Genomic DNA, 22827 nt, shown 5'->3' with positions numbered 1-22827 from the left:
TGCAAGTTTTTGGGATAATTTTTAGGTCAGCTGTTCAAACCAAGGTCTGAGGACTCTTCAGCCAATCAGTCGTCTAATTAGAAATTTAATTAAGTTGTTGCAACGAAAACCCTCACACACAACGTACGGCCCTTTCTGGGTAAAATCGCTTACCCCTGCCTTAAGGTATTAGAGCCAGAATTTAGTGAGCTTCAGTTGCGAATACACACCGAAGCGTTTTTAAAATATATTGCAATAACTATTGATTACTGTTTTTTGAAGTTTATGTCATGCTGAAGATTATTCTTCTATGATTCGCACCTCAAAAAAAAATCTTCAGATTTAAAAAAGTCCGTTCTTGCTGTTTCATGTGATTGACTTTATATTTATGTTACGATATCGTGAAATAGTTTTCCACTGTCGAACCAAACCAACTTTATAATCAATGCACAATATGTTATAATCGTTGCCTAATTGAGTAAGTACAAAAATCTCAGCGTAAATGTGTTATGGTCTTAATGAATACCGACACCCCTCTTTTCTGTTCGCAAACTTGGAATTTATAAGGGAAGAAAGCAGTTGTTTGCGTTAGTCTAGGAAGTCGTTTTATTTAATTCATTTGGGGTAAAACGCGCACGTACAATGTAAGTCGTATCCCATGGCGCGGATGAACCTGTTGTGCAGCCACTTAGGAAGCAAATCCCTGAATGTTATCACACATTACCGCAAATCATGCAAAAATAATAACAAAAAAGAATACCACCCAGGCAGCCAAAATATAATTGGTTACATTTGTACATCAGGCATATTTTTTACTCTTCACATAGGAAGATACGAGTTTATAGATTCATTAAAAGTCTAACTGAAATCAAACCGTTTTAACTGCATTAATTAAGTGTATGCTTAAGTCCCATTGATTTTTCATAGAGGGCTGTATCTTCTTCTGCCCTTTGACAAGTGACAAAATTGTTTTCTGTTTTGGCTTCAAGCCGCTTTGCATTAATTCGATGAGACTTCTTGTTGGCCCCTCCCACCCCAAAAAAAACTTGCTGGGGGGGGGGCTCCTGATTGCTGGGAAGGTGGGGGTGGGGTCACGCAGGGAAAGTGAGTGAGTCACCTCAGTGACATGTGACCACCATGCCGGAGGAAGCCTGTCAGTCACTTCTGGTTTCCGCACGGAACTCTGGACCTGACACTGCCGCCAGATGGCCCTAATTGGTCCACCATCCTGAATTCCTCTCGCCAGTCATATGAAGATATTCTAGGTCTCAAATTGTTTAATTTTTTAAAGAATCCTTTTACCAAGGAGGTGCACTTAAGATAACTGACCAGCAACATAAGATTAACGCATGACATTTTCCTGACGTAAAGTGTCAGTCGATTTGGTCATTTACTGTTTAATGTTCTGACTTTAATAAACAAATACAGTTATGTCAGTTACTAAAATATGAAAGTTTGTTCTCTATAATAGTTTATTTATAGTTTCAAAAGAATATATATATATATAACAAAAAATTCTATGTGGTTAAATTAAGTTTTCAGTAAAAACTTCTAGTATAACACAGGTAACGCTTATGTCTCTCTGCTTCATCCAGGTTACTCATCAGGAGAAATGTCAACGGAAGGCTGTTCAGATACCTGAGGGGGGAGTAACGGAGGGACTTTTAGGCTGAACCTTGCCCTCCTCATTCCAGTACAATGCTAACATGAAAGTTTGTTCATTTAGTATCACATTAAATACAGAGGGCTGAAGATAGCCACAGTTTTGAACATGCAGGTAGGTCAGTTTGAAGAGACAAGCCACCCCTAAAGATCTCTCCAGCCTTTTAGAGAACAGATCCACAGCTTAACGCAGCTTTAGGAAGAAACTTATCAAATGAAACTTTTAAAATCCTTTCTGAGTGCAGGAAGCTGCGAGCCTCTTTGGCATACCGCTGTCATCTCTCCAGCAGCTACTCGCGGGGAGTTACAGCGGCTACCGCACATGCATACACACCAAGCCCAGGCTTGCACAGATCTTTCCTCTAGAAAGTGTTAATCGCAGAAAACCTGCTCACTGGCGATCAAAATCAAGAGAAATCAATTATAGAACATCACCCTCCATCGTCCCCCACCCAAAGACATTGCGTCTCATGGTTCCCTCCACATCACAGTTCTACTGGGATTCTGGTTCACTGGCATGACGGGTGACAAATGGTCAAAGGTGAAAAGAGACGGGTGTTTTGCAGTGGACTCTTCACCGTTATGCAGTGTAACTGACTCCTGTGCTGAACATTTGTTTAAACGCTTGATTTCAAAGCAGTACCACAGCCACTAAATAACCCCATTTTACAGTAAACATAAATAGAAGCAAAGTGGATGGGAGCTCCAGCCATGTTACAAAAGTCATTCACCAAACATCAACTGAATTACTGGAGACAATGAAAAAAATAAATCAATGAATGAATGCAAATAAAGTTATTAATGGAGGCTTTTTTTTTGTTGTAAGCTGCCTGTTAGTGGCGTATGATTATGTACAATTTTCAGCCGCTATCCAGTGACTAAAAGCCCCCATAAGGACTGAGCCCTTAATGAAATACCCTTAGCAGGTCAGAGTTGACTAACATCTGTCTCCTACAGGAGAGAGAATGATACAGTTTAAACAATATTTGGGGAGGGAGGCAATAGACAAACTTGCTCCAGTGCTCCGACGGGGGGGTGGGGGCATGGGAGGGGGGAATAACTAAACCAAGAGAAGGCAGACACTATTATTGCTACAACAAAATAATTTTGACGAGAATCTTTATACATTCAGCAATGGAACGGTGTCTCCTAACTCTGACGGCCTTGTGGTTCCTTCACTAGGAGTGTCGTTTTCCAGAACAGAAGAAAAGAATTTCTCCAAAAACAGAGTACAGCCTCTGGAGTCTCTCATGAACACATGGGAGAAGAGGAGGAGGAAGTGGAGAGAGAAAACATGGCTCTAAATATTGCATCTGACTATGATCTACTCTTCATTTTAATCACTTTCGCCGGCACAGAGGAGGAAACAGGAAGGGACCAAAGAGAAAAGGAATGAAACTGGAAAGTGTGGAAAAGTAATTATGGACTCTGAAGGAAAAGTTCACCGTGATGCAGAACACAGGTTTCTGTGTGTAAAGGCTGTTGATACACAATACAGGAGCCAAAAGAGAATTTCCAGTTACTGTAGTCCCCCTGTTTCCCTGATGTTTTTGCTGCAAACGAGGTAGAGAGCGACACCTCTGACAGGTCTGTGTGAAAGCCTACTGGCACTATAGCACAAGTGCCCACCTGGTATCAATACCCATGATGCCACAGCTGCTAGCATGCTTGGCATGGGATAGGGAGGGAGAAAAAATAAATAAATAATCAATAGTCGCTACACTGTTTTGCTAGGGGTGTCATATTCATGGACTGTCCCACCCTCTTTCTCCAACATGAGTTCAGGCTCTAGAGGGCGCTCTTGCCTTCAACTTTTAGGCAGTTCCTTTAACACAGTCATTGGGATGGGTGTCAAATTTCCAGACTGAGGCACCTCTTCCACCTGTTTCTGTCTCGCCTCATTGGGGAAAACAGCTGTTAGTCAAACAAATGAGCAATGGGAGACAGCTGGCAGGCAGATAACATAATATATGCATTCATGGGTATGTCGTAGAGAGGGGGGTGGATGGAGGAGAACCACCAAATCACTGGAAAGCTGAGCATACACAAACAGGCCACAGAAATAAAAGCCCCCAATGGCATGCTGTTAAGCAGGACTATTATAGGATGGCAGAATATCGCAACTATGCAAACAGTTTATTAATATTCAAGAGAGGTGAGGTGACCTCACTCTGTTAATGATATGTGCAGACCTGCCATGACCACCAATGATTCACCATTCTGAAACACAGAAAACAGATCAGCATTGCTGCCTGCTCTGGAACATGTCCCAGCAGAGGAAGAGGAGGATCTCAGGAGGATGAGGAAGCAACCTGGAGTGCTGGGTCTCCGCAGGAGGCTATTAAGCAGCAGGCTGGGGCATTAGACCCCACAGAGGGCTCAGCAGGCCAAAGACGTGCATCTCCCCATAACCCACCCCGAAAAACAACAACAATGAGTTTTAAAAGAACAAAAAAAAAAAAAAGTTCAAAATAATGGAGGGAAAAGCAGCTGTGACTCTGAATCTGAGTCCTGTCTGGCCAGGGGTGAAGTTACAGGTGGGGACAGGAGGAGTCATTCCCTCTGTCAGTGAACAGATGACAGAACCAGGAGGTAGTGACCCCAGGGAGGGGGGGCCAGACCCACCCCCCTCCGCCCTCAGTGTCCGTCTGCCAGTTCAGTGGCATGTCTGGTGTGGATGGAACCACACAGGATCAGGCTTACAGAAAGTCATTGCAGATCATAATTATTACTACTCTGAATTATGTATAATCACTATTAACCCCCAACCCCAACCCAAGCGTGCTTCCATGCCCTTAAAGAGAATAAAAAAGGGGCAGTGACCATGCAGAGACCGCATGGTCACAGCACGGCGACCACATGATCACAGCACGGCGACCACATGATCACGGCATGGTGACCGTGTGCCTCTAGTTCTCCTTCTTTGCCTCTTGGTTGCCGTAGCTGGAGCCTGTTTTCTTGACCTCGGTGACCCCAATGAGACGCCGCACTGCTATGGAGGCTGGTAGGGGAGACAAACAGACAAAGACGTTTCATTAGACACAACAGCAGCATCCAGGGCCTCCTCTACTCACAGCTGTCCTTCTGGGGACTAAATAGCATAATTTCCTAAAAATGGAATGTACTTTATATTAAAAGTCAAGACATAGCTCTGGCAGCCATTGTGTTCGTTTGTGATAGAGCTCACTCAACTGTGCTTTAGTTTTGTAAGCAATATCAACAACGAGTACGATTCTGCAGGTGTGAAATAGTTACTTTTGCATTGGCTAGATCACTTCATTATTAGCAGACGAGGAGTCAGCTAGGAAAACAGGTTAAAATGACTACAGCAGCTACATTTTATGTGGTTCCATTGTTGGCTGGATTAAGAATGACCTGAATTTTGATTTAGTTTACGAGGATACGGTAGCTGGAATATCACCTAATAATCTGGTTTATCCATGATCCAGCAGACCTATTAAGTGGGATCTGAGATGTTCGGCAATTTATGTGACAGCCAAGTTGTTTGTTAGGTCACATATTAACTTCACCTCCAGGACATTTTGGTGGTGCAGCACCCCTTCACATTTGTGAGGGTTTGGGGCGGGAGATCCCACGAATGTGAAAATTCAAGAATTATACTTGGGCACCCCTAACCTCAACCCACAACAATCTGTTAACATACAAACTGTATTTATTGCTAGAGGAAGACAGTACAGCTCCAGAAAGTACAAACCCAGACCAAGGTTTTGTTTCAACCAACCAGTTTTGTACTCTGTGACTGACTCCTTATATTGAACTGCTTGGTTGAAACAAAATCTTAGGCTGGATTTGTACTTTCTGGACCTGAACTTTCCAGCTCTGTTTATTGCCAATTTCTAAACAACTTGCAGACTTTCCACTACAAAGCATATCTAACACATTTGCCTTTTCAATCATCACAGTCTTCTTCCTCACAGGAAAACTTTCAGAAGCATTGTGAGCAGTACGTTTCGGACCCATAATTAATTATGCAAAATTACCGGAACTGAAAAGTTTGTTACTGGGAGGAACGTAAAATTCCACGGTCACAAAGACAGCTAACACGCAAGTGAGGCTGGTTGCAAAGACGTACGGCATACCCAAGCTAAGATACGTAGAGCACAGTTATAGATTTATTTTTAAACCATTTTAAAGATATAGTATGTACTTAGTCTAACAGATATTAAATAACACTGATATTTATATATCATTTTATGTGATCCAAATCATTTTCAGAATTGTCTATATATTTTTGACTCTTGCATCTTCTGCAAGTTCCTGCCACCTCTCAGCAAGCTCCAAAATTGTTCTCATTTAATTTTTCATGGCCTACTTGCAAATAACCAAAACTGAGAATGTCAAATTTGCAAATCTGAGGGGCCAACTGTACTGAATCACTGTCGTCTGAGCGGACAGTAGGTGTCACCTAGTTGTGAAATTTTAAAAATGGAAAAAAAAAACAAACAAAGGATAACTGAAGCCAACAATCCATAGTCCACCATATAGAAGAGGCTGAAATGCCACCATTCTGATTTGATCAATATAACATTTTAACGTCACAGGAAGGACAGTAGTAATGTGACCAGCATCCTGGTAAGAGTTTCCTAAGGCTGCAACTTGTATTTACAGTAACGTCATAACCATTCCTAAGCGTGAGGGTTATTACAGGAGGCCATTTTGTTTGTAGTGGATATGATGTCATAGTGATGACTATGTGAGGTCACAGTGCAACGGTGTGTGAGGTCATGCTGGGGGCCACACAGCCGATGCCAAAACGGCACCGAAAAGACAAAGTAGTGCCAACCTATGATGATGAAGAGGACGAAGCCGATGATGAGAAGGGGCGAGCCGCTGACCGCCACTCCATAGGCGAAGTTGATGAGGGGCGAGAGCAGAAGAGTGGCCCAGAACAGGAAGTTGAGCAGCGTCCAGGGTCGACGCGGGGGCTTGAATTGGGAGCCGGGAAAAAAGCCTTCTTTTATATACTGCTCCTGTAGTGCATCCTAAGAGAAAACATGACATGATAAGGAGATAATGGTGGAGTGCAGGAATCACAGGTTCGAGGAGACGAACTGTGATTTTGTTGCCATAAACCCAGCAGTAACACTGCTAGTAGACTCCTGAGGAAGATTCATAACCTTAATTACTGCAATAAAATACCCAGCAGTACAAAAGGACACATAAATGCACAAATGACTGAGAATAACGGGTCTTTATATTTTAAAAGATCACTTGTGCCTCCAGAAAAATACCATTTAAACAGCCCAGACTGATCAAGGATATTACATTCACTTCACAGCAAATGTGGAAAATGTGTGTGTGTGTGTGTGTGTGTGTGTATGAGACATTAAGCCTATGAATAATGAAGAAAAGGGGGAGAATGTGACCTTTTCCTGGTACAGTTTGTGAAGCCAGGTTGAACATTCCTGCTCATCCTCTGGAATCTCCTCCACAGGGAACCGCCTGTGGGGACAAAAGACAGGGTCTGAGCAGAGGGGTAGGTATTGTGTGCCATAGCAAACTATGGCCACCAGGGGTCAGCAGTCACACAGAATGGGGACCATGGCACTACACAGTTATGACTTGATCATATGATCATACTTCAGTGAGCATATGTAATGACTTCCATCTATTCTTTTTACATTTGAAAAGGTCACTGGGTTTGATGGGTGACTGACAATTTTAATGTTTGCTGGTATAATTTAAATAGCAATTTAAATAATCATTGAAACAGCAACATAAATGACCAGATAAATAATAAGTTAAATGACAGCTTAAATTACAATTATAAATGACATCTTTATTGAATATTGTCACAAAACACCCTCCATACATTTAGAGATTGGATTGAGGAGCCATTCTCATGACTGAAACCTTCCATAGTAATATTAAGTAACGGTTAATGAGGACAGGTCTTGGTCCTCAACCTGAAGCAGTTTGTTGTCTATGTGATCTGTAGCAATTTCTTTGAATTTGATTTGAATTTGATTTACTACTGTGATTCGCTGGCTGTTACAATGTGTGCGGTAATGGAAAATTAATACCCATCCAACCAACCAGGTTTGAGAATTCACCATGCTGCGTTATAAACCACTGTAATAATAATAGCAGTTGAGGTTGGTCTGTCGGCGGAGAAGTAGGCAGCACCTGAGGCTCATGTCTGCCTTGTACTGCTCCCCATTTATGATGCCCAGTAGCGTTGGGTTCTTCTTGTCCTTGAAGTTGAGTGTAACATCATAAACTGCAGACGCTGGGGATCAGGAGAAAGGGGAATGAGCTGTGGGGGGGGAAGGGGGCACACAATCTCACAGCAGCATCAAAACCAGGCTGCCCTACAGTGGGTACGGGGGGGGGAGGGGGGCTCCTGTACATACCGAGAGGTGACCGAATGGACCTGGTAGTCAGATCCGAGGACCGGATGCCCCACTGGAATTTAACTATAAACCTATCGTTTGTTCTTTGTGAAGCCAACTCTCTGGGCAGGGTCATTATCTGCTAGACCATCAGCAATACCAAAGAGGTCCCAGCTGTTACATTGTGCTCTATGTACTTCTACAAACAGCTAATCTGCATTTTATAGGCATGCTGCAGAAATCGTAGCCTTCTTCACTAGGGTCAATGTGACTTGATGATTTTCTTCTTAAATCAGCCAAACAATATTAGCAAACTTCAAATGTAATATAAGACTGACAGACATATGCACGCTCCTTCATCATGTGCTTACAGAGTAAAAGGCCTTCATGCGTCGAGCCGAGACATGCTGAGGACACCAGCTGGGCCTACTCTCGTTTCTACAACAGTCTCTTTCACGTTTGTTTTGCTCAGCTGGTCACACGATGTTATGCAGTTTCACCCCAGGAACAAACAAGTGCTTTGTGTGCTGGCTAACCGAAAAGCCAGGGAGCTGGCAGAGGTGGGAGAAGTCACACTATGCCTGTATCTGAACTATTTAAGAGGCTTTCCCCGGCGCCCCCACCTGTCCCCTTGAGGCACTGCAGCGTGGTGGTGAAGCCCTTGGTTCGAGGCAAGAGGTGGTACTTGAGCTTGGGCAGGCCTTTGCTCTCCGCCACCTGCATGCTGATCTGGTGCTTCTTCTCTGTGAAGCGAGTTCCCTCACAGTAGAGCAAGAACTGTAGGAAGTCACCAAACAACCACCATCTTAGTTTACCACTGAAATACTGAACTCCCTTCATGGTTTTTAAACAGAATTTCATTTTTCCTGCCAAAGAAGCTGCATATTTGCCACATGACCTCATGACACAGATTAACCTTTGACCTCTAACCTGCAGCCTAGCCTTATGGGAGTTGCCAGGCATTTGGAACAGTGTTCAAAGGCATATGAACAGCTGGCATGGATTTGTGCACAGTGGACACTCCACACTAAATGCAGCCATGCTAATCTGCCTACTGTGTCCCAAATGGCCACCGGTGGTGAACGGCATTGGAAGACACAACATGGCCTCCCAGAGCCATGGTGAGGGAGACCAAGAGGAAATAACCTAGGGTTCCTCTGGACCTGGAGCCACACAATGAGCCAGGTTTGCATACCCAGTGTGTTTATGAAGTACCTTAACAGACTTTACAGTACATATCTATAATAACCCCAATAGCACATGGATGTCATGAGCTTCAGAAACCAGCACGCTCTTGGCTTGCAGATTCTCACTTGTTTCTATGCAAGGACAGGAGTGTGAGTGTTACCTCTAACTTACCCACATGAACTCTGGGTAATCTCGAAGTCTCTCCAGCCCACTGAAAACGGTATTTCTGTCCTCTTCCCATCTTCTCTTGCAGAAGACTATCTCCAGGAAGTACCAGGTCCAGCCAATCAGAGGGACCTTCAGAAGCTCGTGTTTGGCCAGAACTTTGGAACTCTGATAAGCAAAGGGGAATATCAGAAGACCGGAAGCAAAAATACCATATCTAATGCCACGTTCTGATGTACTGCTGCACAGACACTCACGCCCAGAACCCCGAAGCGTTCACACATAGTCCAGCCACACAGGAAGTCGATCTCAAAGTTGTGGTTGAGGATGATGATGACATGCTCCTTTCCCAGCTTGTCCATGGTGGCCTTGTCAGTGTAGAGTGTGCAGTCCGTACAGGACCACCACTCCAGCAGCATCACCAGTTCTAGGGCACGGCGGAGATGGAGAGCTGGTGAACATAGGTCACCATCACAAGTCACATGACACACGCATGCTTTGAGGGCTGACTCACGGCTCCAGAGGGAATAGGCCAGCCTGCAGTTGATGCGGCGGTAAAGCTGCCTGTCGAAGGGCCACAGGACGCACGTGCACAGCTGGATGAAGTTGATTATGAGGCCGCTCACCACGAACACGAAGCTGATGAGCAGCTGCAGGATGAACTGCGTCTTCAGGTAGGAGATCAGACCCATGGCGAGAGGCAGAAGTGTGTGCCTAGCCCCTCGCGCTGCAATACACCTGCGGGACAATGGAAGCATGAAGGTAACATGGACTTATCTCCATTGACATTGTCTCACGTATATGGCAGCTCCACCTACTGGTCTGACAGAGGGAACACAGAAATATAGCACATCCAGATATAGAGTGTAGCCCTTCAAAGTACCATTTTAACAGACAGACAATTTTGAGCCCCCTTTTCTACAGAGATCTCATTACAATATGCTATGCTTACCAACAAGAACCTTCCTCAAGGGGGCTCTTCGGTGCCATCTATATATCACCTATATTGCAGGATACTACATCAGCAAGGACATGCCTACACATAGTGAGGTCAAAGTCCCTGATGCCTATTGCCCATCAAAAAACGCTATTTAATTTCTTCCAGTCAGAGGGCAATAGAGGAAAAGACAACATTGCCTCAATAGTAGTGATCAGCATGTAAGAGAAATTCAGGCTGTGGACACTCAACTAAACAGCACAGACAGACTGCAGGCAGACATGTAAATAAAACCAGTGTGGAAACATCACAGGATCAGGCTTTACAAAGTCAGCCAGGGCTTCCAACGGTTATCTTACAGTTTCTGTGTCGCGGCCAAAACTGTCAGGCAGCCACAAAGAGAGGATCAAGCTTCTCACAAACGTCCACTGCTGGCCAGACCTGTCGTACAATAAAGCTTTTGTCTTTCCATGAAATTTAAATCACCAGAAATTACAATTTTTGTTCTCAGCTGTAATCATAAGTTATTATTAATAGATTTTATATACACATACAAAAAAATGCTAAAAAAGGGAACTGAAACGGCAACTGCAGCCACAAGGGGTGGTGTGTGACTTGGTGGGGCAGGGGTCTGTGCCCATGACCAGAAAGGTCGTGGGTTTGAATCCCATGGCTGGCAGAGTGATCTTATCACCATTGAGCCCTTTAGCAAGGCTGTTAACCCAACCTGCTACAGGGACGCTGGCGGACCCTGTGCTCTGACCCAAAGGTTTCCACACTCATAAATCATTGTGGACAAAAATCCAATGATAACGAATGTGAAACCTACACCACAGTCCTTTATTGTAGCACCAACTCGGTACTCGGCCTGAAAAGGACACCAACACAGAGATGAGGCCGGGCGTCTCAGACCAAACATCTCAGGCCGGGCGTCTCAGACCAAACATCTCAGGCCGGGCGTCTCAGACCAAACATCTCAGGCCGGGCGTCTCAGACCAAACATCTCAGGCCGGGCGTCTCAGACCAAACATCTCAGGCCGGGCGTCTCAGACCAAACATCTCAGGCCGGGCGTCTCAGACCAAACATCTCAGGCCGGGCGTCTCAGACCAAACATCTCAGGCCGGGCGTCTCAGACCAAACATCTCAGGCCAGGCGTGTCGGGCTGGGCGCCTCAGACCAAACATCACAGGCCGGGCGTGTCGGGCTGGGCATCTCAGTGAGTGACTGTAGTGAGCTTCTACGTGGTGAATGATTATTTTTATTCGCTGCTGAAAGTATCCGTATATTCGTATGTTAACTACAGTCTAAATATCGACCAGCAATAGTGGCCAAGACTGACACGTCCGACCGATGCTGATGTCCTGATTTTTAACAAACATCAGCTGACAGCTATGTTAAGAGATATAACATGTTTCTACAATGCTCACCGAAAGTCTTGGAATGCTTGCTTATTTTTTGTAAAAACATTGCAAACATTGCAAATGTATTTTCTTATAAAAAAAGTAATTATGTTATTCATTACATAAAATATTTATCACATTAGAAACAATAACCAGTTTTAAGTAAATTGCACTAGTAATAAATTATAGTAATAAATAATAATCATAGTTCTGTTCTGAGGTATTATAGTTCTGTTCTGAGTTTAAAAGTTCATTGACAAGCAGTCTCACTGGGTGATTTTTATTAGTAACACCTTTGCAGTAACATAAAACACCAAACATTTGTGTTTAGTATCCCTTTGAGAGCCACTGATTACAATTGCAATTATTAGCAAAATTGCCAGAACAGAACTGAACAATGATGACACAATAAAAAGAAAATGTCTGTGCACAAGATATGTGCAGAAGTGTTAATTGGTTATGAAACCAATAAATTTGTTACATTTTGACAGAATTAAGGAAGCTTCCCAAGACTTTATGTGAGCGCTGTGAACCAGGTGAGACCTAACCCTGCAAACTACTTGGACACAGGACTGTTTTGTCTGCCGTAGCGGCACATTTTGCTCACTCACCACGGCAGATTTCCTTCACAGGCCTCTTTTACAGGGTCCCTCACTCAGAACAACAGACCTGGAGAAAGAAGGAGAGGCGCCATTACTGCATACATCAGCAGTACAGATCTGCTAAATTATCACCGCAACAAAGCGGTACAGCTCATTAAAAGCAACACAGACTGTGTGAGTCCTAAGGAATGAGATGAGAGATTGAACAAAGTGCGAAGAAAAGGCGGGAAACTGGGTTGAAATCCTTAAAATGTTTAATCCATCGCATATATTAACAGAACTTCACTTTAAAAAGATCATTCAGGTGAAGGTCAACTGTGAGGGAAGTGAATAACAGCAACTACAAGGTTGGTATGTCAAACTGAGGCCAATAATTGTCTACAAGGCCCCATACGGCCAAAGAGAAGACAAGGGCAGGGACACTCATAACCAAACATCACTTTTTCCTCAGAGAGGAGGAGCTTCAACCACAATAGCATGATGGTGTCTGATGATGGCACACACACACACACACACACACACACACACACACACACACACACACACACACACACACACACTCCTTCTCCAAGGTCATGGGAGAAAGGCAGAGGGAGGCACATGCCTGCACGTAGCTTTGACACACACTCAGCCCCCAAACAACAAGAGACACGCAGCCTGTAAACTTCCCCTTTCTGAGGAGAGGGCAACTCAGTGGAACTGAATACAGGAATTCCATACAAGCAGTTCAATGAAAAATGGGACACAGGGAAGAAGAGCGCGGTGTGGAGAGGACATGCATGCTATCTGCACCACATTCACGCCCCCATCACCCTCCCCAGGGTGAGACTCTGATCTCGTCAAAGATATTTCAAACTCTGATTCGCCCATAACTTCCGTTTCTCTGCTCTGAAAAGCGTTGAGAAGCTTTATCTTAAGGTGAGAGTAAAGCCCCAGAGACAGAATTTCCAGCTCGTTACTGATGCGATAAAGATCTTACAAGTTTCCCAGCTTATCATGTGATACAGCTCAATTGCTTTTTCCCTTCAGTTGTGAGATGTCTGACATGCACTTTAGGACTTCAGACAGTTGGTAGATACACATACTCATACAAGCTCACACAGACAAAGGGAAAGAGAAAGCAAGAGAGACAGAGAGAGAGAGACACACACACAGACACACACACAGAGGCAGACACAGACACGCACACATTTTGCTAAAACACATTCAAGGTAACCTAGCATACGCACACATGAACATACAGGCCATAAACTTGCTGCCCATCTGCCACCCCACCACCACAAGACTCAAGCAAGGTACCTGTGTGAAAGAGGCAAGCATCAGGATGTCCACTGACGGGCAGCAATGCAGGACCACTCACCACAACGTCCGCTTAACATCAGAACTGTATGGATCCAGCATGTACTGTACATGCATATGCTGCGGTTCAGAGTTCACAGCCCCATGCTATGTAGGTGACCGTTGGGAGAGGAGTCGGCTTACACGTGCCTCAAGGGAAATGTGCCAGGGCATCGAGTCAGACCTTCTACAGAGCAGTCACCCCATACGCTGTCGCAATCGCCCTTCCTGATTGGATGGGAGCCCAGCACATAACCAGGATGGACACACCCACGCTTATGCATACAGATGTGCTCTTTATGCTCAAGTCAATGTTAAGAGGCAGATACAGCATTTCAGTTTAAGCCTCAGTACCTTAGGGTACAACAACAATGTCCCATATGAGCATGAGGAAGACCAAAATACTGAAAGGCAAGTCGGGGAAGAGAGGCCCAGTCACTTCTGCATGGAAGATGAACTCCAATATGAAACTGAACACAGCAGTCAGATAATGGAAGACACCACCCAACACAAACACAAGCACACACATACAGACCTGTGGTCTGTACTACGAAGAGGGGTAACTTGCTGGATTTCAGGTAGTTTAAATGGACTTCATATTCGTTCACTTACATTTTGCCCAGACTACCTTAAATCCGACAAGTTACCCCAATAAGCCAGTAACCCTGCTTCATAGTACAGGCCCCTGTGCTCATATATTTGTGGGGATCATCCATTAATTTCTATGGGCAAAACCCTAATCCCAACAATGACAACATTAACCCCTACCCAGACCTAACCCTAACCCACAAGTAGTCAAACAAATTTTTTGTAGCATTTTTAGTGTTTTGATTGCATCACTTAAATCCCCAGCCTGTCCCCTTGCCAAATGATCAGAGAACTGCACTCTAGAGTATAGACAACAGCAAGGAAGATAAGGAGTCCAGAGTATAGCCAAGAGTAGGAAAAAACAGGAAGTCCAGGGTATAGCCACAAGCAAGGAGAACAAGGATTCTGGAGTATATCCAAGAGCAAGAATAACAGAGAGAGAGAGAGAGAGAGAGAGAGAGAGAGAGAGAGAGAGAGAGAGAGAGAGAGAGAGAGAGAGAGAGAGAGAGAGAGAGAGAGAGAGAGAGAGAGAGAGAGAGAGAGAGAGAGAGAGAGAGAGAGAGAGAGAGAGAGAGAGAGAGAGAGAGAGAGAGAGAGAGAGAGAGAGAGAGAGAGAGAGAGAGAGATTGCCTGCCCTGTAGTGCTCTGAATTCTTGCCTTACACAATGACTTTAGGAGGAATGGTGGGACCCCAAAAGAAAAAGACAGACAGAAAGATATGCAGAGAGAGAGAGAGGGAGAGAAAGAGAGAGAGATCAGGCCAAAAGCAGCTGTGGCTTCAGTGTGAGCATGTGTGAAGGTCACCTAATTCACGCTGACACAGTTGGGCACCTGGAACCCACCAATGGGGTCTGAATGCCCAACGCCCCTCCCACCCACTCTTATCCCCTCACACATACACTCACTTTCAGGGTTACGAGGGTGCAGCCCCTGCCCTTCTGCCCGGGGACAGGAGCACAGGCTGTTTGGTGTACAAGCAAACCAGCTAATGCCCGAGAGCTATTCTGCCCCAGCGGACGCCTGGCAGGGAGCCTGAAGCCTAGAGCATGGGAGCGGAATAAAAACGATGACCTGGGGACCACCCACCACTGAGAGATGGGAGAAGCCAGACAAAGCAAAAACAACAGCAAAGCCCAGTGTTACCACACCCAGCAGGGAGCTGATGTCAATCTCTTCCACACACACTTCTGTCTCATCTGATCAAAACACTCGGACCTGACGGAAGATCACAGGCCACCAGAACTGGTCTTCGACAAACACATTGCCATGGGTGTGTCCAAAATCGCACACTTACACAGTAGGTACTGAATTTCATCAGAAGCCTAGTACTTGACTTAACGCAGTACACACTGTACCTAAGTACAAGATGAGTATGCATACATTTGGACACACTGTTGTCACCATCTTACATATTACGTGATGCGGATGGTTATTAATGGTGTAGTTCGACTTACGGTGAGAGTTAAAAAGTCACTTTATGTAACTGGGCAGGTTTTTTTACTTAGATTTGTACAGAAATTTCCTCCACCATCTTGACAAAAATTTCTGAGCATGTGATGGTTTTCATCTCCGGTTGGCCTTGGGGGATAGCACGGTGTTCACTGGTTGCACACTTCGCAGAATGCAGTACGTCATCCAGGTACCGTTCACCCACTGTCTCATCCATACTGAGGATTAGGACATACTGCTCACATTGTATAATAAATTTTGCCTCCTACATAGCAAACAAGTATGCAATTTCAGACACTACTTATGTTTTTCAATTACCATGGCAACAATGTGACAGATTCTCTCTTCTACTTAATTTTAAGAGACGATATGGGGCAAAGGCTTCACCCTAAGGACCAGTAGTGTTTTTTCTATGACTGCAGATTAAAAAATTCTGCATGATTTCTGAACGTTAACCCGAGGGCTTCCTGACTGATCAGCATGATTGTAACTAAACAATCTGCAGCTAAAATGATCAGCGATGTGAAAAATAACGCGGGTTAGCAAAGATGCAAATCGGGGGGGGGGGCATTTGGACTGTAATAAAAATGGAAAAAGTACAATACTATACTTTGAATACTATAGTTCACCACAATAAAATGAATAAAATTGTCTGGAAAAGCACCATACATACCAATCCATTGACAGAGAAGTTTGCTCAAAGGGTGATATTTCCCTATAAATGTAAGTTGTGTTCCATACCCAGACAGGGCAGATATCCTGCGACAGGCATTAAGGTGATGAGGTTAGAGCTCTGGGTTTGGCCATGCAGGCCAAAGGTCACCCTGTGTGACTCTGCCAGAGTCACACACACAGGCTGTTGGGTCAAAGGTCAGCTCGCTAATGTAACCATCTGCCACTTCCTGAGATATCCAGCTCTAGCAGAAGAGAAGCCATGTTAATTAGCAAACTTTAATATTCATGAGTCGTTAATAATTGATATTCATTAATGGTTCCTTCAGGAGAGAGTGTATCATAGAGTCAATATCACTTCATTGACATTTAAATACCGATTTCTGCTTAAGGAGCAAACTACCCTTGTCAGGGAATTCCTTCTAACTTCTCCCGAACACAGCTGTGGGGCCAGTCAGCAGTGCCCAGTCTTAAAAAGCAGGACACAGGCTGAGTCTCATAGGCACACAGTCATTGCTGAAAAGGGGTGTCTTTCAGATACCACAGTCTCTAAACAAAACTCTGCATACGTAGTGGAATATGGTCATGGGCCAAAATCTGGATAAAAAAGAGCTCCTCTCCTTGAAATGTGTGCTAAAGTTCATACTGAGATTTCACAATCTGTGCCAAGAAGCACCAACGAGTGGAACATTAACTTCAGCAGGACGCATCACTGATGAGAAGCTCTCTGGGGTCCACTGGCCAGCAACCTAGGATAGAGGGAGGCTCCTCAGCCACCATGCGAGTGTCGGTACCACACAGCACCTCCCCCGAGCCTCCCGCACTCTCACTTTCCTCCATCTAAGCACAGTGATGTTTAGGCAGTAGCTGGGACACGTGCTCATACGGACCTCACTGTGAGCCTGCAACCATAGCAACGATGTAGCCATGGAAACCACACACTGAAATAACACGTATGGCTGAATTTGGGGCCCTGAGTCCTGACCTCTTAGACTTTCTCCTTAAGGAATCTTTGGGACAAACTGATTGTTTTAACCTAGTATGATGATAAATTCCTGCCGTCAAGATGCAGGTGTAAATCGGATGGTAGCTGGAGCCAAGGTTCACATCACAGAGTCATCAAGCATATACACATGCACATGAAGTGATGCTTGAACCCTCAGTCACCCAACCCAAGTGCCTCTATAACAATCCATTTCCAGCAAACTAACATGCACAAGAGAGATGAAAAGAGCAGAAACAGAGGCTGGATTCTAACAGATCCTTATTTGCATTGTTTACCCCTCTGGAACAGATCAAAAGCAACCCCTGGACAACTTTCCAAACTATGCCACTTCCCAGCAGTACCAGAGGACAACTTACCAATAGATGTAGTAGGTAAGGGCCATAACTACCAGCGCCCCACAGATTCCCGTGAAGATCATCACGGCACCCTGGTTCAACATGGCAACTGTACCTGGCTGGGCTAAGACTTCAGACACAGTAACCAGCAAACGGTCAGTCTATTTCTGCAATCAAGTGGTGGAAGGACGTACTGACATCCACCAACAGGCTGGGATTATGATGACGTGAAGGTACGCTGGGGGAGAACTGCTCTCTCAGCGTGACGGCAGCTTGTGCCGCCCGCAGGACGAAGCAAGCAGACAGCAGGTGACACCGGCACCAGCCACGACTCTTCAGTGGGTTCCTCAAAAAGCCAATTGGAAGAAAGAGCAAGCAGAAATGCAGAGGGGAACCAGTAACCTCATTCCAATAACAACAACGAGGCAACAGATAGCAAGACTGCCCATGAGGACTTTCTTGAGCGTTGTCCTCAGGCGTAATCCCAACCAAATCAGATTAGTGCTTATTGGCTAGCCAACGGCACCCTGGATAAGTCAGGTCCCATTTCCATCAATTTGGTGGTGGGTGGGGGGCCGGGGGAGGGAGGGGGGCAATACGCAATGTCCTGAAACTCAGCTAGCACGCCATGCTGACTGGCTACACCCGTTACATACGGACCCCAACAGGATAAAAGGCGGAGAAACACTGAAGAGCATTTAACCTTGAATAACTACGACAGGGCACATGGTCATTCCTCAAGAAAAAAAGTGGTCTTATTATACAAGGAGGCTTCCATAGAGCTTCTAGCTGTGCAGCCTGGCACCGCGCTGAGATCCCTGGAGAGGAGGGGAGACAGCTACAGACAGATGCCTTTAACCAACGTGGATCAGACGCCTCTGTTGTCCATCACTGAACAAAGACTTTATTCCTGAGCCACACTAACGGCTCTGTGGGGGTGGAGTTTAAAGGTTCTCCCCATTTCTGAGTGGGATTAGGCATCTGTGAAACTGCCTTTGATGTGTGAGATGTGAGTATCTGATGACATCCTCTGTGCTTCCTAGCACAGGCTCAATGTGAGCCCGTACTGGACAAACACACCCACAGAACACAATACCTATGAACTGCATGAATAAGTATGGCAAATTAGTGTTAAACACAGTTTAGTGTTTTTCTGCCTTTTGGTGTTTAATTCAACTGTTCTAAGGACCTAAACAACCTGTTGTTCCAGACCAGCCTGTCCATCCACAGTAATTCCATTAAACCTCACTGGGGAGGGGTGTAAATCAATGCTGGCTGCCAGAGATTGACTAAAACACTCCCCATCACTTCAAAATGGGTCTCTTGATCTTTCCCCTTGAGTATCTGAGATGGTGTGTGTCACTCTGTCAGGTAGGCTGGGCCATGCCTCACAGCAAAATACTGAAAACAGCTCCCGATCAACACTATAACCATCTCAAACTTATGTGTGTGTAATGACATAACATTGCACCATGCAGAATGGGCACAAACATGTCAGAGCCCTGACAAAACACATATGGATATTCATTCATAGTTCCTCATCAGGTCTCCTGTGAAAGTGACATTTATATAGTATCTTCCAAGAAATATAAAGTGATTGGGCACACAGTCTTGAGCACAGGTAAGTGAAACAGCACCAGCCTGACAGAAGGAGTCTTGCTACTTTCTGCTACAAAGGCGGTCATGTTGTGTTTCTCTACTGAATGAGACACCTTAGCCTCATTACAAATATGTACTCCAACTCAAAGACGCTCACTAATTTTAAACTACATTTAGGTCACTCGGGTGACCCTTCTATCCAAAACGACCTGCAATTTTTACTTGTTTATATAGCTAAATTCTTCATTAGATTTATATTAATAATTTGGTGTAAACTCTAATACAGTGTCCTACAGTTTACTGCTCCACCTCTCTACCACTGTGCCGCCTCTGCGAATTAAAACATGCAGCCCTGATATCCCTTCCCTGGGGCAAAGTGAGTCATAAGCATCTTATGAAGCCACACAAAGATGCTTCATTTACTGGACTCAACCTGAGCTCCACGAAACACAGGAGCAAAACTGAGCACCATCGTAAAACTGGCTGAAAGACATAGGAAGGCCACTAAGAAAACAGGTTTCTCTCCTTAAGGGGCAGATACTTGTTTAAATATTGCATTTTTTGCCATCATGATGACCGCCGCTGCTTATGATACTGCCAGTGCTGATCCACTGCATGCCTAGCCTGCATTTCATAACCAGCATGGGCACAAACCCACGGAAGCCTGATGCAGCCGGATGAGAGAGCATAAGCCCCTGAGTGCCACCGAAATGAAGACAAAAAGCCACAGCACACAAGGAGTCTCTGCATCCATCTGAGGGCCTCACCGCTTTCAGCTCCTGTGGCCCACAAGTTGCCGAGGTTCAAGCACAAAGTGCGGCTTGCAGTGCATCTTGTGACTGAGCCTGTGTCTGACAGACAGTTAGTACCAGCCTGCATCTAGGCAGAATGTACTCAGAAGCGGCTGGGAGAATCGGCATGGTGTGGAAGCTGCAACACAGCGGGTGGTTCAGAGTCCTGGAAACTCCTAGACCAGCCTCATTACTGATGCAAGGGGCTGTCTCTCTGCCCTCCCAGGGAGGGGGCAGGGCACTCTGCTCCAGCTTACTTAGTTTGCAAAGAGCTTGCATCTCGTTTTTGCTAAAAGCCTGCAAAGTAAACTATGAGATGTATCACTTCCCTTCTGATAACCGATAAAAATAGACCAAGCATTTCTACTTCAAAAAACATGTATTCACTTCTAGACTCATAGTAAGACTTCTAAAGGGATATCCATGGAGCACAGTACCCCAGCTGGTGTATAAACATCCAGATTTTATAGTGACAAGTTCAGCTCTTTATCAACTTTTTCCAGTATGTTATAATCTGCCATCAACTGCCAGTTTTGACCATTAAACTGGCCAGATTAACACAGTGCACCCATGCTGAAAAGCACTGCGTTTAGACACAGAATAAGCAAAACGATACATGCTGTCACATCAAATAAGGTACACAAATGGGACAGCTGGCCTGTGGGAGGAGGAGGGGGAGGATTTGAACAGGAGACTGGGAAGTCAGGGTTGTTAAGCGGATTATGGAAGGAGCAGGTTTCCATCTAAACCTCAACCCAGAGGCCAGTCACAAAACACACAATAATGTCCCATCAGTAAATCTCTCTAAACATATCATATTACACTATATACACAAACTTAATTCCAGCGCTACCGACAACATACCCTTTTTTAAAGCATTTCGCAGTCTAGATTAAGTGTCCAGAGCACTTCTTGGTCACAAGCCCAGCTCTGTCAGGCTGCGGACTGCCAAGCGCCGAGGACTCCGTGCGGACCGGCCGAGGTGCGAAGCCTCACAGAGCCGCAGCAGATTTCACGGAGCGGGGGACCGCATGAGGCACAGTAGTGGGAACATGACACCAGTAACTTAATTTAAAAAGCGATTATTATGTACAATATTAAAAATGTTAAATATTATTTTTTTAATTAAAATTCTATTACCATAATAGGAATGTAAATGTCACCAAACTGTACAGTTTTCCCTTAGTTAGTAGAAACAATGATTTTGACTCGCTGCTTTGAATTGCTAAAACTTATCGCCAACACGATCCAAGCAACTTTCCCACATACAGATAAAAAAACACAAGTATTCCTGACCCAGCTAAACGGTCATTTGATGCGACAACCTGGAGTCTCACAGTGCAAAACCCTACGTTACGTTAAGAATCACACAAAGACAGGCACTATCGGCTTTTATTGTGCAAAGTAAACATATGAGTCGAAACAGTACTAATTCATCAAGCCAATCGAAAATGCGATCAAATCAAAGGGGATTTTCTGAAACCACCGAAGGCTAATCTAATTCTTCAATCGATAGATCTAAATGACTGATCAAACTTTGCGCTTATCTTATCCACCCGGTTACCGTCCACCGATCCGGGCGACCTTTACCCCAGTTACAGCACGGTAACATTCAGCTCCAAACAGGGCTGCAAACCATGCGATTAGTCTTTTAACGCATCGGTCTTTCCGTAGGATAGTTTATAACCATTCCAGTTTTTGAAAGGTTAAATTGGGCTAGGTGAAAATAACGGTATAATGTCCGCCGCAGAGACACTTGACATGTGCAACGGTGTGGTGTGACTGTCCTGTGAATCCGCTACTTTGGGAGAAACGCAGGCTGATGCGCAGGGCTTGCTTCTCAGTGTAAGCGGAGAGTGCAATGTGAAACACGCACTGTAATAACCCCCGACGTGGTGCCGTATCACGCCAGGTCCGAGGTACCATCTCTACGTATGAGCGATACGAACTAGTACAGGAAACAAACCAACGAAAAAAATTATAAAAACAATCAAACATGCTTCGGGTGCATAAGGGTGCTGTCATCCGGGCCCGGTTAGTTAATCCCATTACAAGAACTGGCTTTAAAACTCATGTCAATCACCACCAGAAACGTGCTCACATTCCTTTTAACTGAAGTGTCTAGTCATTGCATTTTGCAAATGTACTCCACCAACATCTGATAACCTATAGACCAAAATGCACACAACAAATCACCAAAACCTGCATGGTCCGATGAATCCGACAGTAAGATGGACATCGGGCTATGAATAGAATATAATCTATACACAGACTATATACTATACATTGCCAGCAGACTGAACAGCTAAATACCTGTTTTTTACGTGTGACCAGTCCCCGGAATGGCCCTGGATGAATGTTACACAATTCGTATTTCGCTACAGAAAATTTACAAATGATGCAACATTTATTCCGTATACGATCAGCCGATGATGGTTAGCTATATAGAACGCTCCTATTCTTTGTCCGTAAGCTAAAGCTCCATCCCTCCAGCACAGTAGAGCGGCACAGACTTTCCGGTCCGACCTGCCTTGCCGTTCGACAGGAAACGGTCTGTGGGAGTTAACGGTTCCAATTAATAATGTCTTATAGTAAACGTTCCAATTCCGAAACAACATCTAATTAAATTATGGACGTATAAGGAGTTACTGAGCAAAGCAAAAATAAATAAATAGATAGATAGAAAGATAATAATTAGCCTGAAAAGAAAAGTATGTCATAACGTCTTACTCCGGTTCTTCATTTCCACTACGTACGGCACA

General features: G+C 44.7%; 1 protein-coding gene across 7 annotated transcripts; it reads right to left on the bottom strand.

The window, feature by feature from the left end:
- Positions 1-571: 571 nt before the first annotated feature.
- Positions 572-22601, bottom strand: agpat3 (1-acylglycerol-3-phosphate O-acyltransferase 3). 7 transcript variants are annotated; one of them, XM_048979135.1, is made up of 11 exons: positions 22379-22601; positions 12297-12354; positions 10644-10725; positions 9862-10085; positions 9605-9774; positions 9354-9515; positions 8618-8771; positions 7789-7891; positions 7029-7104; positions 6446-6644; positions 572-4642 (listed from the first exon to the last, which is right to left on the bottom strand). In XM_048979135.1, the coding sequence occupies exons 4-11, from the start codon at positions 10037-10039 to the stop codon at positions 4551-4553; spliced, it is 1134 nt and encodes a 377-aa protein (XP_048835092.1). In that variant the 5' UTR covers positions 10040-10085; positions 10644-10725; positions 12297-12354; positions 22379-22601; the 3' UTR covers positions 572-4550. The 7 variants fall into 7 exon arrangements, with proteins under 7 accessions (XP_048835092.1, XP_048835095.1, XP_048835094.1 ...); XM_048979138.1 differs by lacking the exon at positions 22379-22601 and adding an exon at positions 13587-14210; XM_048979137.1 differs by lacking the exon at positions 22379-22601 and adding an exon at positions 13648-14210.
- Positions 22602-22827: the final 226 nt, after the last annotated feature.

The sequence above is a fragment of the Brienomyrus brachyistius genome, chromosome 16 (assembly GCF_023856365.1).
Source record: "Brienomyrus brachyistius isolate T26 chromosome 16, BBRACH_0.4, whole genome shotgun sequence".
NCBI lineage: Eukaryota > Metazoa > Chordata > Actinopteri > Osteoglossiformes > Mormyridae > Brienomyrus > Brienomyrus brachyistius.
This window is presented reverse-complemented; position numbering and strand designations above follow the sequence as displayed.